General features: G+C 40.4%; 1 protein-coding gene across 1 annotated transcript in view; it reads left to right on the top strand.

Moving 5' to 3' along the window:
• Positions 1-13,678, top strand: part of LOC127193572 (A disintegrin and metalloproteinase with thrombospondin motifs 12) — a gene marked incomplete at its 5' end in the record, with an annotated part of 116,599 nt that overhangs the window by 31,805 nt on the left and 71,116 nt on the right. The window contains 5 exons of the mRNA XM_051150842.1: positions 545-688; positions 1,582-1,726; positions 2,633-2,725; positions 3,549-3,694; positions 7,834-8,003. Coding sequence (XP_051006799.1) covers positions 545-688; positions 1,582-1,726; positions 2,633-2,725; positions 3,549-3,694; positions 7,834-8,003 — 698 coding nt within the window. The remainder of the gene's footprint in view (positions 1-544; positions 689-1,581; positions 1,727-2,632; positions 2,726-3,548; positions 3,695-7,833; positions 8,004-13,678) is intronic.

Here is a 13,678-nt window from a genome sequence, read left to right on the forward strand (position 1 = left end):
ATCCAGACTGTCTATCTTCAAAACATCTGATCTCAACCACTGAACTGCGAGGTCCCCCCACTGGGTTGGCAAGGGAGACCCGTTGGAATGGAATAAAGAAATCCATCCTTCAACGCCTGTGCCCCCCAAAGTCTCCCTGCGATGGCATTCCTGCTTCTCTCCAATGACAGAGAGAAGGGAAGCTGGATGTGTTGATGCTGGGGTTGCTGCAGCTGAGGCAGTGGGTGTACTGGGCCATGCTTCACCCTCCTGACTTTAGAATATAGGAAGGGAGGCTGAGAGCTCTCAGCTTTCTGCCAAACAGGAGTTTACTTTTAATTCTCCATATGGCTTCTGTGGTTATGTAGCTGAGGTTAAGGGCATGTCTATCACCATCCTTGAACTTCTGAGTCCAAAATTAGCTATGTCTTTCCAACTTCAAAGTCTCACTTTGTAATCAGCTTCTTCAGAGCAAAGGTGGCTTCCTGTGGTTTTTAATCACTCTCGTGAACCTGTGAATTTCTCCTGCTTAAGGCCCTGTCTGATTTCTTGTGTTTTGCCTCAGCTTCGGCATCCAGCATGATGGGAAAGAAAATGACTGTGAGCCCGTGGGCAGGCACCCATACATCATGTCCCAACAAATTCAGTATGACCCCACCCCGCTGACATGGTCGAAATGTAGCAAGGAGTACATCACTCGCTTCTTGGAGTAAGTGCATGTGTCCTTCGTGACAGTGTCACTTGGTCTCTAAGCAGAGTTTCAGTGAGTTTTCCACAGAGGAGATAATGCCTGGGGAAGATTTGGTTTCATTTTCCAGCTCACAGTATCAAGGTGGCATCAAAGGAGTGGATGCCCCTTCTGCTTTCTGACTATGCCCCGTACCACAGGCAAGTGGGCCGCCTGCTTCTCCTTCGTTGATACTGCCTCAATGTAGCCTTTTATAACTAATTGTTGAGATCATGTGTCAGAAATGTTCAGTCGAACCTGTTAGGGATAACATCACAGTTGTCTGTTTCCCCACTGTCTTTTGTTTTGTTTTGTTTTGTTTTTGTCACCTTGACGAAAACTAGAGTCATGTGGGAAGAAAAACCTCAATTGGGAAAATGCCTCCATCAGATTGCCTTTAGGGGAGTCTGTCATGCATATTCTCAATTACTGATAGATGTCCTCAAGTGTGTAAGGAAGCAAGCTGAACAAGCCAGAAGAAGCAAACCAGTAACAAGCACTCCTCTCCTCCCTGACTTCTTCTGTTCCTCCCTCCAAGTTTCTGCCTCAGCTTTCCTCACTGATAGACTGTTACCTGGAAGTTAAAAAGCAATAAGACCTTTCCTTCCCAAGTTGCTTTATTGCATTATTCCAACAATAAAGACATAACTAGGATGCTTACTATTGTATTCCTAGATAACAACTAGACATTTTATGTCCCATAGTATTTTCATTTCCTCTTATTAACTTTCCTCTCCAAGGCCCATAGGGTTCTCATGCTTATAAGAATAAGGCTGACTAGAAGAACAAAGAATAAATTATTATGATGAAAATGTCTACCGGATGATGGAGAGCATCATAAGGAACTGCTGTGGTTTTTTGTTGACTTGTTGCAGCCGAGGCAGGGGATTCTGTCTTGATGATATCCCCAGAAAGAAAGGCTTGAAGTCCAATGTCATTGCCCCTGGAGTGATTTATGATGTTCATCACCAGTGTCAGCTCCAGTATGGCCCAAATGCTACATTCTGCCAGGAAGTGGAAGTAAGTGCTGGATTTCTTTGTACCTCTGTTGGGGCTGTTCAAGGCTTAGGGTCTGCAGAATGCTGGAGGAAGTACCAAAGAATGCTTGGAAACTGGAGGTCCAGGCCCAGATATGAAAGCTTTATTTTTAATATATTCCTATTTATGCAAATCTTTGACCCAACTTTCTTGGAGTTCTGTGGAGCCACAAATCCTATGCAACGTGGAGGCAGTTCCATGATGTCAACCTAATCTTTAAAACCACCCCTCTTCTAATTTTCCCATTTAGTCAAAGAGTATCATTACATCCCAGGGTAGGACTAGGATTCATCCCTCTCTTCTTTGTTTTCAGTACCTAATTGATACACCAAGTCTTGGCATTGTGCTCTTCAGTAATTAGAATCTCCATCCTGCCTTCTTCCTGACCACTGCTGACTTGACTCTGCTCATCCTCTCAATATTCTATCACCCAGTCTATCTACTATTTAGATTGCTACTACTGTTATTTTAAAAGCAGAAATTTAATGGTCCTTCTATTCTGTTCTTAGAGTCACTGCTATCCACTGGATATCATCCCAACTCTTTGTGTCATGTTCTTTTTTAATAATTTGGACCCAACTTACTCTACATTTTGCAGTACTTTAGCTATGATAGATAGATAGATAGATAGATAGATAGATAGATAGATAGATAGATAGATGGCAGACAGACAGCTAACAGAGATTTTTCTCCCATTCTGTATGTTTCTTCTTTACTCATAGTTTCTTTTGCTGTGAAGAAACTTTCTAACTTGATGTCTAAAATCCTATTTGTCAATTCCTGGCGCATGTTATCTATTTATGTTCAAATTTGCCAGGTCCTTTTCAGATGTACCTTCATGCAGGATTTGAAAGTACAACAGAGTGCAGCCTCTCATTTGTTTTCCAGAACGTTTGCCAGACACTGTGGTGCTCAGTGAAAGGCTTCTGTCGCTCTAAGCTGGATGCTGCTGCGGATGGGACACGCTGTGGTGAGAAGAAGGTGATGTGTTGTTGGCCTGAGGAAAAGAGGCAGGAGGGCCATTGGCCTGGAGCGCCTGGAAGGAGGTGGGAAGAAGGCCCTGGAAGGTGTGAGGAGCACCCAAAGGCACTCACACAGTCAAACCAGACACAGGAAATGATCCCACCTCCGCTGCTCATGTCCAACCTTTGCTGGGACCAACTGGTCCATGAAAACAGCTGAGCCCAGTTCTGCACTTTACCTGTAGAGCATCGGGCCCATCTTCCCCTGGTGAACTACTATGGAGTTTCTGGTCTCTTTCTGAGCTTGCTAACAACTTTCATTTTTGACATTTCTCCCTCCATATTAGAAAGCATAGGCAAATAGTTCCCAAAACGCTAGATAGAGTTTTTTTATAGTCCTCCCTTTCACTGTCTGACATGGTTGAATATCTTAAAATTCTTCCCACTTCCCTATGCAGAAAAGCCACAGTTCACAGATGTTAGCTCTCCAGACTGCCCCAGGGCATGGCAACTCACATTCCATAGTTCTAAGTGTTCGTAGCATGCTGACCCACTAAGTGGGTTGTGTTATTCTACCTCTATGGCTTAGGAGTTCAGTGGGAATCTGCATATAGCTTGAGTTTGGCACCATCTGTCCCTGAGTTAATAGAGCCTGATAAACTTGATTCTCAAAACCAATTTATTTGAAGAACCTCTCTAAGCATCTTCTGTGTGGCCCCTGTTATGTTACTGTAGAAAGTCTTCTGGTTTGGAATGAATTGTGTTAGGCTTTAGAGAGTCTTTGGACCAGCTTGCTATGGACTTTTCCTGACACGTGCCCTCCCTGTTGTGTCTCTTTGTAGTGGTGCATGGCTGGAAAGTGTATCACAGTGGGGAAGAAACCGGAGAGCATCCCCGGAGGCTGGGGACGCTGGTCACCCTGGTCACACTGCTCTAGGACCTGTGGGGTGGGAGCTCAGAGTGCAGAGAGGCTCTGCAACAACCCAGAGTAAGCCTGACATGAGTATTTGCTTTCCTCTCTTCTGTAACTGCTGGCACACTGTTCTCGAATGGTATGACACCATTTTTTAAGGTTTCTGAGGGAAATTTGATTAATTCCCAAAGACAGAAAGACCCAGAAGATTCACATGGAGTGAAAAAAAAAATGCACTTCTCTTTCAATGTGTTTTAACTTGGCACTGGAGCCTTACTAACAGATAAGTATGCTCATTCCATTATTTACATGAAACAAAGCCGACTTCTTTTAAATGTAGAAGCAAATTTCTTTTAAATATTCTATCTATGTGAAACTCTCAAGGAACTTATGCAATTAAATCCTTCCTGATAACTGCACCCTGTCACTAAGAAGTAGATTAATAAAACTCAGTTGCTGTGATTATAGCAAGATTTCAATCACAATGAATGTGTATTTACATAAAAGTATTCATCCTTTATGTAACTAGTAAAATGACAAAGCACGTTTTTGAAGTTAGTTATTAATATTCTAGCAACATATTTTTATGAATCTTAGGATTCCATAATGACATATAAAGGATTGCATAATTCATTTTTTACTTTTAATCCAATTGTCTATTTTTTCATATAATAAAATTATAACGTTACATATGTGTGTAAATTAGGCTTAAATTGTCATGTTTTTAAATATATTGCATCTTGATTTCCTTACTTACTCATATACAAGTTTCTAAGTATGCATCTTTTGAGGATGCACTTAATGCTTCCTAGTAGTAGAAACTGGACTAAGCTCTTTTTCCAAGACGTGCCTTTGTATTGAAAAATAAAGGCACATTTTTAAAAAGCAAGTGATAAAATCTTAATCTTCTCCTTTCATTAATAAGCAAATTAGTTTATGTAAATTATATATACATGTGTTATATGTGCATACAATTTTTTATACATAAAATGTGTTTTCTCTGAGATTTTTAGTATTATAGCTTAATATATTATCTATGATCTTATAAATTACAAATAAGCACTACTTATGAGGTCCCCATGTACACATTAAGGATTTGTTTGAGGACTTATGATGTAATTGTTTTAAAATTTTGTTTCCTGACGAAACTCTGTTACTTAAAAAAATTCACGCAGGACTGTCTTATACAGTACTCTATCCATAATGAAAATACTTGTCAGCTTGGTCAGAAGTGTGCTTTTGAGATCAGGAAATACAGGCAATTTTCTCTGAGACTTGTGTGTATCCAGCCACTGTTCCCTGAACTCAGTAAGATTTTCAATAACCTGTGGTCTCTACAGAGAAGCAATGGTCTAGCTGAGGAGCTGAAGAACGATTCCCTAGCTGAGCATTAGAGGACAGGGTGTCCTAGTGTGCATCTCCATGGCTACTATTTCTCAGTCTCCCTGAGTGAGTGATGACACCTGACTCCATAACCCATTTTCTTGAATTTATTGAGACCACCATCGATGGGAAGTAGTTGTATAAAGATCTCTGTGAATCCAGCCACAAAATCAGATCAGTACATGAGCCAGTTATAACCACTTATGCTGATGACTGTAGCTTTCTTCAGTCACTATCAATATGCAATTGTGTAAAAGATATGTATTCCTCCCTAGGCATATTTCCTGACCTTATCTTTGACATTGGTCAAGTGAGACCGACTACAAGGATAGTGAAATATTGGCACATCTTGGGTTATAAGAGACTCTTGGTAATATTTGTTGGAGGAAATGAGATGGACAGAGTCTCTGTTATTGAACGGAGACCAGCATGACCTTAGAAGTTAAGGACAATTCTTAGTACCTGCTGCAATGAAGAGCCTGCTATGTGAGCCACTGTAACGTCTCAAGTTGCCTTAAGAAAGATGGGGAAGGGAGGAGAGTAAGTCTCATGAACATCAAAGAGAACAAGAACACAACGAGACTGGTGGGATTGTCTCTCGGGGCTGCACATCAGCTGAGACAGCACATGGAAAAAAACTCAGGCTGCAGGCTATACTATATGGTCCAAAACTTGGCTTGGCCATTATCAGCTGGGAAATGCACTCCTTGCTTCCCACATATGAGTGCATTGGTCCTGCTCATGTATCATACCTCTATCTTTTTCTCTGAGACTGTTCTCTAGGTCTGTCTACCCCTTCTAAGAACTCTTTCAGGCCAGCCTCACTCCCATGGAGCACTCCTATCCTAATCTTTATTCTGCTCAGGCATACATACTTAGTTGCTATCTTAAAACGTCTCACTTCCAAGTAGGTTTAGTAAGGGCTGAAGAGAAGGCTACGCTAGGCTCACAACCTGAATTTGTTTGACTATTTTAACAAAATTGTGAAATTTCGAGGCAGTACAGCACTTATGTTGACTTTGCACTAATTCTTTCTTCCTCACAGCATGCTATTAGGAAAATTGTGTATTTCAATGTTGGTTGGTTTGTATTCACAATACTTGAAAGAGTCTATCCTGTCTTCAATTCTTATAATGCACTAACTACTATTCTACTAAATATTTATATGCATTATCTCATTGAGCCTTTAAATTGTCATAAAATAAGCCGGGCGTAGTGGCGCATGCCTTTAATCCCAGCACTCGGGAGGCAGAGGCAGGCGGATCACTGTGAGTTCGAGGCCAGCCTGATCTACAAAGTGAGTCCAGGATGGCCAAGGCTACACAGAGAAACCCTGTCTCGAAAAACCAAAAAAAAATAAATAAATAAAACTTAAAAAAAAATTGTCATAAAATAAAGATTAGTATGCTCATTTCACAATAATAAAAACTAGGACTAAGAAAAATAAGAAAACTTGTTTAGATTCATCTAACTACTAAAAAGTCAAGTTGATATAAGCTCCAGTCTTTGGCCCCATGATGTGAAACTACAATGATAGTCATAGTATTTCTCTAGGCTACAGCAAGGTGCAGTAAGAAGTCATGGTAAGTCACTCAGGAGCCTTCATAGGACCTACCAGCTGGCCTCTGCTTCTCTGAGAGCTGATCCATGCTGTGCTCATGGTATTATAGGACTCTAGAGAGGAATTAGAACTTGGACTGGGTCATGAAAGGACTATCTTCAGAAGAAAGCCAGTAAGCACAGTTAGAGCATGGAGTGTCTTTTAGAAGGAGAAAGAGACCACCTGTGGTTGGCATCCAGAGAGGATTTATGATGGAGGTAGCGTTTATTTGGTCCTCAAAGAGCAGGTAGACATGTGAAGATTTAAGAGGCAGGAAACCCATGCAGGGGCACAGGAAACACTAGGAAATGAGTATTTAAAGGAGAATATGCAGAGATTGGTAAGTCAGGAAAGACAGGACCATGAAAGCCTGGAGTGCCGTTCTCAAGAAATGGATTTGGCTGACATGATTTTTAACCACTGGGTGACACTAAAAATCTTTAAACAAGAAACTAATATACTTAAGATAATCTAACAGTATACACTGTGCACCACAGGGGGTTGCATTTTTTAATGGACAAAGGGAACACAGGAATGAAGTGATCTGTCAGACTGATTTAATACCTGTGTAATTGAGGAAGAGAAAACACATATAAAAATACAACTGGATAGGCTGAGCATGGTGGTGAATGTCTTTATTTTAACACTCAGGAGGCAAAGGCAAAGAGACTTCTTATAAGATTAAGGCCAACCTGGTTGACCTAGCAAGTTCTAGGCCCACCAAGAGTACGTAATGACATCCTGTCTCAAAAACACCTGGTAGCCAGGTCCAAGATTGGCAAAGTAGGAATAATTCTGAATTCTGACCATTTTTATTGCTAAAAAGGATCAGAGAAGAAATTGAGGTTGAAAGGAAAATGCTTCTATTTTTCTCATACATTTTTTCCCTGGGGATTTTGCAGTTGGAAATATATAATATAAATCATTTAAAACAGGCAAATATATAATTAAAGCACATATATTTAATATATATTAATTATTTTTAATAATATATAATAATAAATATATAATTAATATATATTAAAAATAGGAAGCTTAAGGCTGAAAGGCTGGTGAGAAACATATACACTCCCAAAGAGTAAGAAATTGGAAATACTTATATGTGTCTCTAGGTCAGAAAAAGGCACGATTTGACAAGAAAGAGCCATGGCCAGGATGGCAAGGGATTTTAAAAAAGGAATTGTTGGCCTCTCAGGAGACTTAAAGAATAATTTGTCTGTTTCATCTGCAGACCAAAGTTTGGAGGGAAATACTGTACTGGAGAAAGAAAACGCTTTCGTTTATGCAACGTCCACCCCTGCCGCACAGACACTCCGACTTTCCGGCAGATGCAGTGCAGTGAATTTGACACGGTCCCCTACAAAAACGAATTTTATCACTGGTTCCCTGTGTTCAATCCAGGTAAGGGACCTTAAATGTAAATCTCAGATCTGGAGTTTCTCAGAAATCCTGTAAAGGTCAGCAGAGAGAACTGTACCCTCAGGGTTTCTCAACTGTAGAAGATGATAACGCTGACTGGCTCAAGCTGACCACTAAATATTAAAGGCTGGATGTATCCAGGCTTCCCTGTGGAAGATGAAAGTGGCACTCTTCAAACGTGGTCACTGGCTTGCAGGTCAGATGAGCTTAACTCCCAAGGAGCCTTCCATGGAAGCAGCTGCTGAGTTTATGTTTAATAGGACTTTCTGTGGAGGAAAGAAAAGGAAGGCATTTTTAAAAGTGGGGAGAACAGTTCAAAAGAGACAAGATTGTAAAAATGCCTCCATCGGAAATTAATGCTGGGCCCGAGATCAACAATTTATGTGTACAGCATAGCACAACAAGGTTAAAAATGTAAAATCAAAGACCTGAAAGACGCGTGTCGGGGGATGGAGGCATAACTGCGCTGGAGAACACTTAGCTTTGGCCACACTGTCAGATATAGTCCCACACTCCCTCCTAAAATGCAGTCAGTGACTCTTTGTCATCTCTGGGCTGTTATTTGAACAAGGAACAGAACAAGAAAGAGTTCCCTAACTTAAGGGTATTTGAGGCTGGGGAGTAAAACGAATAGCTAATTTTACGTGATTGTTAGATTCTCAAAATTCCAATATGCTGAGACTCAGGAGTCACAGATGCAAGAAACTCAGGGTTGGCTGCTAGAACAATTATAGTCAAAGCTGTGGGTATCTATGTGGAGAGAAAATTGCTACAGAGAGTTGCTGACTTGGAGTCTCCAAAGCATCTTGGTAGCAATCATTTTCCCTTGCTCCCAGTTCTTGCTGGGCGGGAGTGCAACTGAGGCATTTGATTATATAGCCAATGTCAAAGGTACATTTAGCCAGTGCCATCCATGTGTACATTCCACATATCTTGTATGGAGGTGAAATTATTAGGGGGGGCATGATTTTATGGGCCAAATGAGCAGCTCTTAGGACTAACATATCAAAACAGCTCCACTGGTATAATCGGTACTCAGTTTGTATCCTATTCCCTCCCCCACTGTAGAACTGGACTTGTATATATTGAATGTGGGTGGCTCAAATAACTTGACTTGGAATAAAAAGGGTTGATTCGTCTTGGCTTTTCATAAATAAATGAGAGTCGGTAGAACAGACAAAGCTTTCATATGCTTCAGAGTGATAGGTTTGCATTTATCACTGGAATTGAATATGCTGATGGCTGAACTAACTCTTTATCTGGGTCAAAGCATCAATCCTCTAGCCTAGTGGTTTCCCCCAGCTCTTGTGACCTACTGACTCATCTGCTGTCTCCCCCAGCCCACATAAAACGTGTCAAAACTTTTCCTCCTCTTAAATATTTTATTCTTCATTTTAAGTTTGATATTTCTACTTCTAGTGATTACTTAAGGTTATTACTCCCAAATGCTAAGCCATCCTGGTTTAGCGGGATCGAAAGTGCAACCTTTGATTTAATAATTAACATTCAGCTACTTGAGCTTTTTAGGGAGAGCAGATGAATCACAGTGTGAGGGTGAGATCATCTAGAAAAACAAGGTTTATTTACTTATTTTCTTGTATCTAACGATCACTCTTAGGATCAGTGACAAAATGTATTGGGCAATGTCATTTCTGCAGAATTGAAAGTGCAAACTTTGGCTCAGTAAATTGACTCAGCCAGCCAAGCTTGCTGCTGAGGCTAATCAGACAACATGAGGGCAAGAGTTCACCTATAAATTGGTTTCAGTGCTTTCTCTTAGCAAAATCCTAAATGCTCCTGAAAGCTAGAGGGGAAACATCACATGACCCAACCAAATGCATGCAGCGGGGCAGGTGAATAAATGCAAGATAATAACAGTATCCAATGCTGGAGGTTTTAGAATCTGTGAGGTTGACATCTGGGTCAGTGAATCTGTTGCATATGATGATCTGCGACAAAGAGGACCATCTGTTGTCCCCTTTGCCTCCTTATTTGGAACCCTATCTCACAAGATAATGATAGCTACAGACTCCCTCAAAGCACCACAGAAAAGAGAGTCTAGAAAAGACAGCGTTGGGGTGCACAGAACATTGGACTCAGCATTACAAATTGTTTAAGGGGCCCTAAGCCTTCCGTTGAGGTTACCTTCTTCAATCAGGGATCTCTCTAGTCTAAAGTACATACAAATTCTCAAAGGATAAAAGCAGTTGGTCTAGTGAAAGTGCAAAGGAGACTAAAGTGGGGAGGTTAAAATGGGATGACAGCAGGGGTAAAGAGGGTAGTGGAGACAACAGGAGGGGAAAATCTACTAAGACATACTTTGTTTGAAAAAATGCCATAATGTTGTCTGATACATTATATCCTAATTTTAAAGGTAAATAAAACCAGTAGTTGGTCTCCATGCTACGTACTATTTATTATTTTTGCTACAAATACGAATGTTTTTGATGTTTCACAAATTACGCCCTTACACTCAACAGACTCTTGTGTTTCATATGCCCAGCACACTTCATGTATTTTGTATGATGTAACATTAAAATATATATCAATCCTATTGGGAAAGCAGAATAATGGGAAGTTTTGAAATAAGGACCTCTCATCATGGAGATGTGCTGCGATTTTCATGAAATAAAGGAAACTGTTCAAGCTCTATGGTTTCAGAGCTAGGACGTTATTTTGGAAAGGAATATATGTGTTTTACAGACTGTAAATGTTCCCAACTGAATGAAGGAAGCATACACTCCTGTTATATCTTCACGCTTAAACTACTCCCAAGAAGTAACTATTGCCAATAGCACATTTTTGTTTGCACTAGAATAGATTTTCCTTGTCAATTCTGCAACTTTCTTGATTCACAAACTATAGATCATGTAATGAAAGTTTACATATTGCTCTCAGTTAAGTGCAAAGCATCCCATCATAGAAATGCAACTTAATTAATCTGTGCATTTGTCTCTGGATAAGGATCCCGTCACTGTAGGAATGTTCTTGACATCTCTCACCAAGGATGATATTTATTTTTGTGGCTGCCTGAGTTAATAATATCTCATTATTAAAATGCCACTCTGTGTTAATCCATACAGAAGATTTTCACTAACAATATTGGTCATGCCATGGCATTTAATTGGCAAGGATGAATTCGAAGTCTTCTGCAGTAATAATGGTCAACAGTAATCCTTCTCTAGGAGAGGCTGACGCTTTAATGCTTACAGCCACCCTATCCTTCCAACAGCGCACCCTGTGCAAATCAACCCCTGAAAACGTTGAGCTGGGAATAAAATTTGGATCACAATGGTTTAAACTCCGGTGCTGTGTGAAGGAGAATCCCAAGCCTCAACTTCTTCCTGCATACTGTTGAGTTTATATTCCTTCCCACCCTCCACTGACTAGCTGTAGCCGATCAACAGACAAATGACCTGCTTTTGAGGACACTGCCAACCCACAGCCTTACGACTGTAAACAGGAGGACTCTATAGTTAAGTCAGGACCAGAACATCATCCAAGGAAGGTCCGTAGTTAAAGTAAAAGAAAGTACGGAGGCACCTGCGGTCGGAGCAAGATCCATATTCTTTGTGCTAATTGGGCAAGCCACCAGTTATTTAGAAACCACGAAAACAAAGTTAGAACTCAAGGCAGCCTTGGCTTATAGTGAATAATCTAAAGAGAGATTTGGGGGTTTTGCTGGTTTTGTTTGGAATGAGAACAAAGCAGCAGTTACAAGTCTCTTGGCAATTTGAACAAATTGGAATGAAAAGCATAGAATGTCAAGACTACTTTTAATGAACTTCAAGAATCCATAAGCCAAAGATGAGGATATGGAAACAATGACAAGAATTTGTTGGGAACTTATTGTACGCATATAGCAGAGAGCTTAAGATGAAACTGAGGCCTGGGAAGATTAAATCATTTTCTCATGGTAATATTAAATTTTTATGAACTAAAACTGTTTTTTTTTTTTTTTTCTGTTCTCTGTAGAAGAAGCTATTAGTTCAGGATCTAGTACTTTATGTGTGTGTGTGTGTGTGTGTGTGTGTGTGTGTGTGTGTGTGTACACATATATGTGTGTGTATATGTACCCGCCATGATGTATATTAAATTAAAACTGAGTCCAATTGGTGCATTACTGAGTTTGTGTAACAGTGCAAAAGGTAGACCCGTTAAAAAGGACATCAAAGATTTGTGTGAAATTAAAAGACATTTCAATGACACACTGAAGGACGTGGAACTTTGGGCCCTAAACTCAATCAATCTGGTGGATTAGGTTTACGACTCAGAGACCACTAGATTTATGCCTCTCACACCAACATTTTCTAAGCTGTGATAGAGATAATAAAGTACTAATTGCACAAGATGGCTGATTATAAACAGAGATAACCTGTATAATGCAAAATGAGCTCTGGAAATAATGTTTAATAAAGTATCACCTACTGATTTTAGCAACTCAAATTTCTTTCAATTCACTGTGTAAAAAAGACTAGCAAAAGTCTCTTTGTGTAGTTTGTTTTTAAGGAAGTATGTTACACATCACAGACCCAAAGGCCTACAGCAAGCATTAGGACATCACCACTCAGGAATATGTGTATTACTTAACATTGGATGGACGGCTAGTCACAAGAAAACACAGTTATAATACTGTAAGATTAAATACCGCCTTAAATCTTACAACGTACCTCTCACCCTGGCTCTTCCCAGCAGCTCAGAAGAAGACAAGCATCCTGTTTTATTTGAAATAGGGACTTACAACGTAGCCTTGGCTGTCCTAGAACTCACTATGTAGCCTAGCCTGACCTCTAACTCAGAGATCCACCTGCTTCTGCTTTCTGGGTGTTGGGGTTAAAGGCGTTTACCAGCACACCTAGCAGTACATAATATTTTAAAAGGAAATTTCTGTACTTATTCAAGAATGCTGTCCTTTTCTGCATGTCCAAACACAAAATCCTGACCTGGTTTCTCGTGCCTTGGAAAGCATAATGACTCCCAGGTGGCTGCCCCTGCAAGCTTCTACTCTAGCTCGGTTAGTGACAATGCCACTCTCACTGCCATGAAGGGAAATTGACAGCAATCCCAGTTTATGTTTTACCCGCCATCTTCTGATCCTGTCTACTGGCCCTGTGCAGAACAATCCTGTTGACATATGCTGGCTTTGCGCATCTTCTCCGGCAACTATGAAGTCAGTTGGCATGTTTTAGTTTACCTATCCCCTTCCTTTAAGCTTTATGCAGACATACCTGACATCTGTCTCCAGTTTGCACAACGTACTTAGTATTTAGTGTTCAGAGCCTTTGCCTCTCGGTGTGCTTGCTTGAGTTTTGCATGCTTAAACCAACACTTTTGGTGCCAAGTACCTTAGTTTTGCAGCTGCTGTTCATTCTTTCAAGGTAACACTGGTCTCAGCATCTAAAGACCAACAGCTCTGCCCATAACACACAGATCTAGGAGAGCTTCTCAAAGAGATTTCTGGGGAATACATTCTCAGGTTCTCACCAGAAGTAAAGTGTGGGCTTGGAGTATAGCCAAGCATGTGGGAGGCATTCAACTCAATTTTCAGCCCTGCAATTAAATATAACACTCAAGATAGAAATACTACTTTACACACTAACCATTAAACATTTCTGAGGCAGCCATGCTTTAAGTCATTTTTTTTCTGAGTATCATGT

The sequence above is a fragment of the Acomys russatus genome, chromosome 9 (genome assembly GCF_903995435.1).
Source record: "Acomys russatus chromosome 9, mAcoRus1.1, whole genome shotgun sequence".
NCBI lineage: Eukaryota > Metazoa > Chordata > Mammalia > Rodentia > Muridae > Acomys > Acomys russatus.